The 1117-nt window shown below is 48.7% G+C and overlaps 1 protein-coding gene across 1 annotated transcript in view; it reads right to left on the bottom strand.

Moving 5' to 3' along the window:
* Positions 1-80: 80 nt before the first annotated feature.
* LOC118330766 (GRAM domain-containing protein 2A-like) overlaps positions 81-1117 on the bottom strand; it is a gene marked incomplete at both ends in the record, with an annotated part of 3795 nt that continues 2758 nt past the window's right edge. The window contains 1 exon segment of the mRNA XM_035665440.1: positions 81-388. Coding sequence (XP_035521333.1) covers positions 81-388 — 308 coding nt within the window.

Here is a 1117-nt window from a genome sequence, read left to right on the forward strand (position 1 = left end):
ATTCTCTGTATATTTCTGTGTATTCTGTGTATTTTCTCTGTATTTTTTCTGTTTTTGTGTTAGGGCTCTGTGGGACTCACAGCAGGATGAAGAGTTTCAGCAGCTGGTACTCCATGTGACCCAGTTCAGGTACTGGTTCTGTGAGCAGGATCTTCTCTGTTTCCAAGCTGCTGTCTGCACACAGAAGGAAACGCGGCTCACTCTGCGTGTTCATCACCATGTGACTGTTGACTGACAGGTGGGTGGGCCTACCGGTGAGCGTGTGCGTGCTGAATGGCGTGTCTGTGGTGAGGCCGGGGGAGGAGTTTCCCAGCAGGTCCGGTAGGGACGAGGAGACGGCGGGGAGCGACGGCTTCCTCCGCCACTTCAACACCTCCGGAAACTCATCCTGACGGAGAGACGGAGGCAGAAAAAAGTTCCAATCAAAGTTTCTGAAGCAGAAATAATAAAACTTTAAAGTGGCTACGAGCGGAGAAATACTGAACTCAGCTAATGATGATAAGAAAAACAAGAATAAGATAATTGAAATCAGCTCCTCGTTATATTTAACACTTCTCTGAGTCGACTGATTTCAGACTGAACCTGAAGGCAGCACAGGGGAAATGCCTCTTATCCAGGGACCCTGAAGGTCTCACAGAGGGTCACCTCTTTCACTGACCGCTGACTCATATCTAAAACAACTGCTGAGGAGGACACTGCTGTCCTGAGCAGCTGTAGTGGATCCATTAGCGGACTCTGTCGGACTGGGAGCTCCAGACCGGGACTGAAAGCAGCATCTGATGCTGACAGAGGACAGTTGGACTGCAGGGAATAAAGGACTGAGGTTCTTTTGCCGGTTTTGGCTCCTGCCACTCTGAGCTAACATTAGCTGCTTGAGCTAACTAACTATGTAATGGCATCTCACATAACTGTTAGCAACAGATAGCTTCTTTTAGCAACGAGTCCATCTGGAAAATCACATCGGTACCGCTGTCGTCAAACTGTCCTCTGTCTGTCTCGGAGGCTGCTGAGCCCCGTTCAGTTGCTAACGCCAACGGCAGCTACATTAGCAGTTAGCGGAGGACGTCAGAGGGAAAACCAGACAATATTATATTACATAAAATCTGATCCAGTTTCA

This window comes from Morone saxatilis, unplaced genomic scaffold (assembly GCF_004916995.1).
Source record: "Morone saxatilis isolate NCDOM2014 unplaced genomic scaffold, NCSU_SB_2.0 Contig2, whole genome shotgun sequence".
In the NCBI taxonomy this organism is placed as follows: Eukaryota; Metazoa; Chordata; class Actinopteri; family Moronidae; genus Morone; species Morone saxatilis.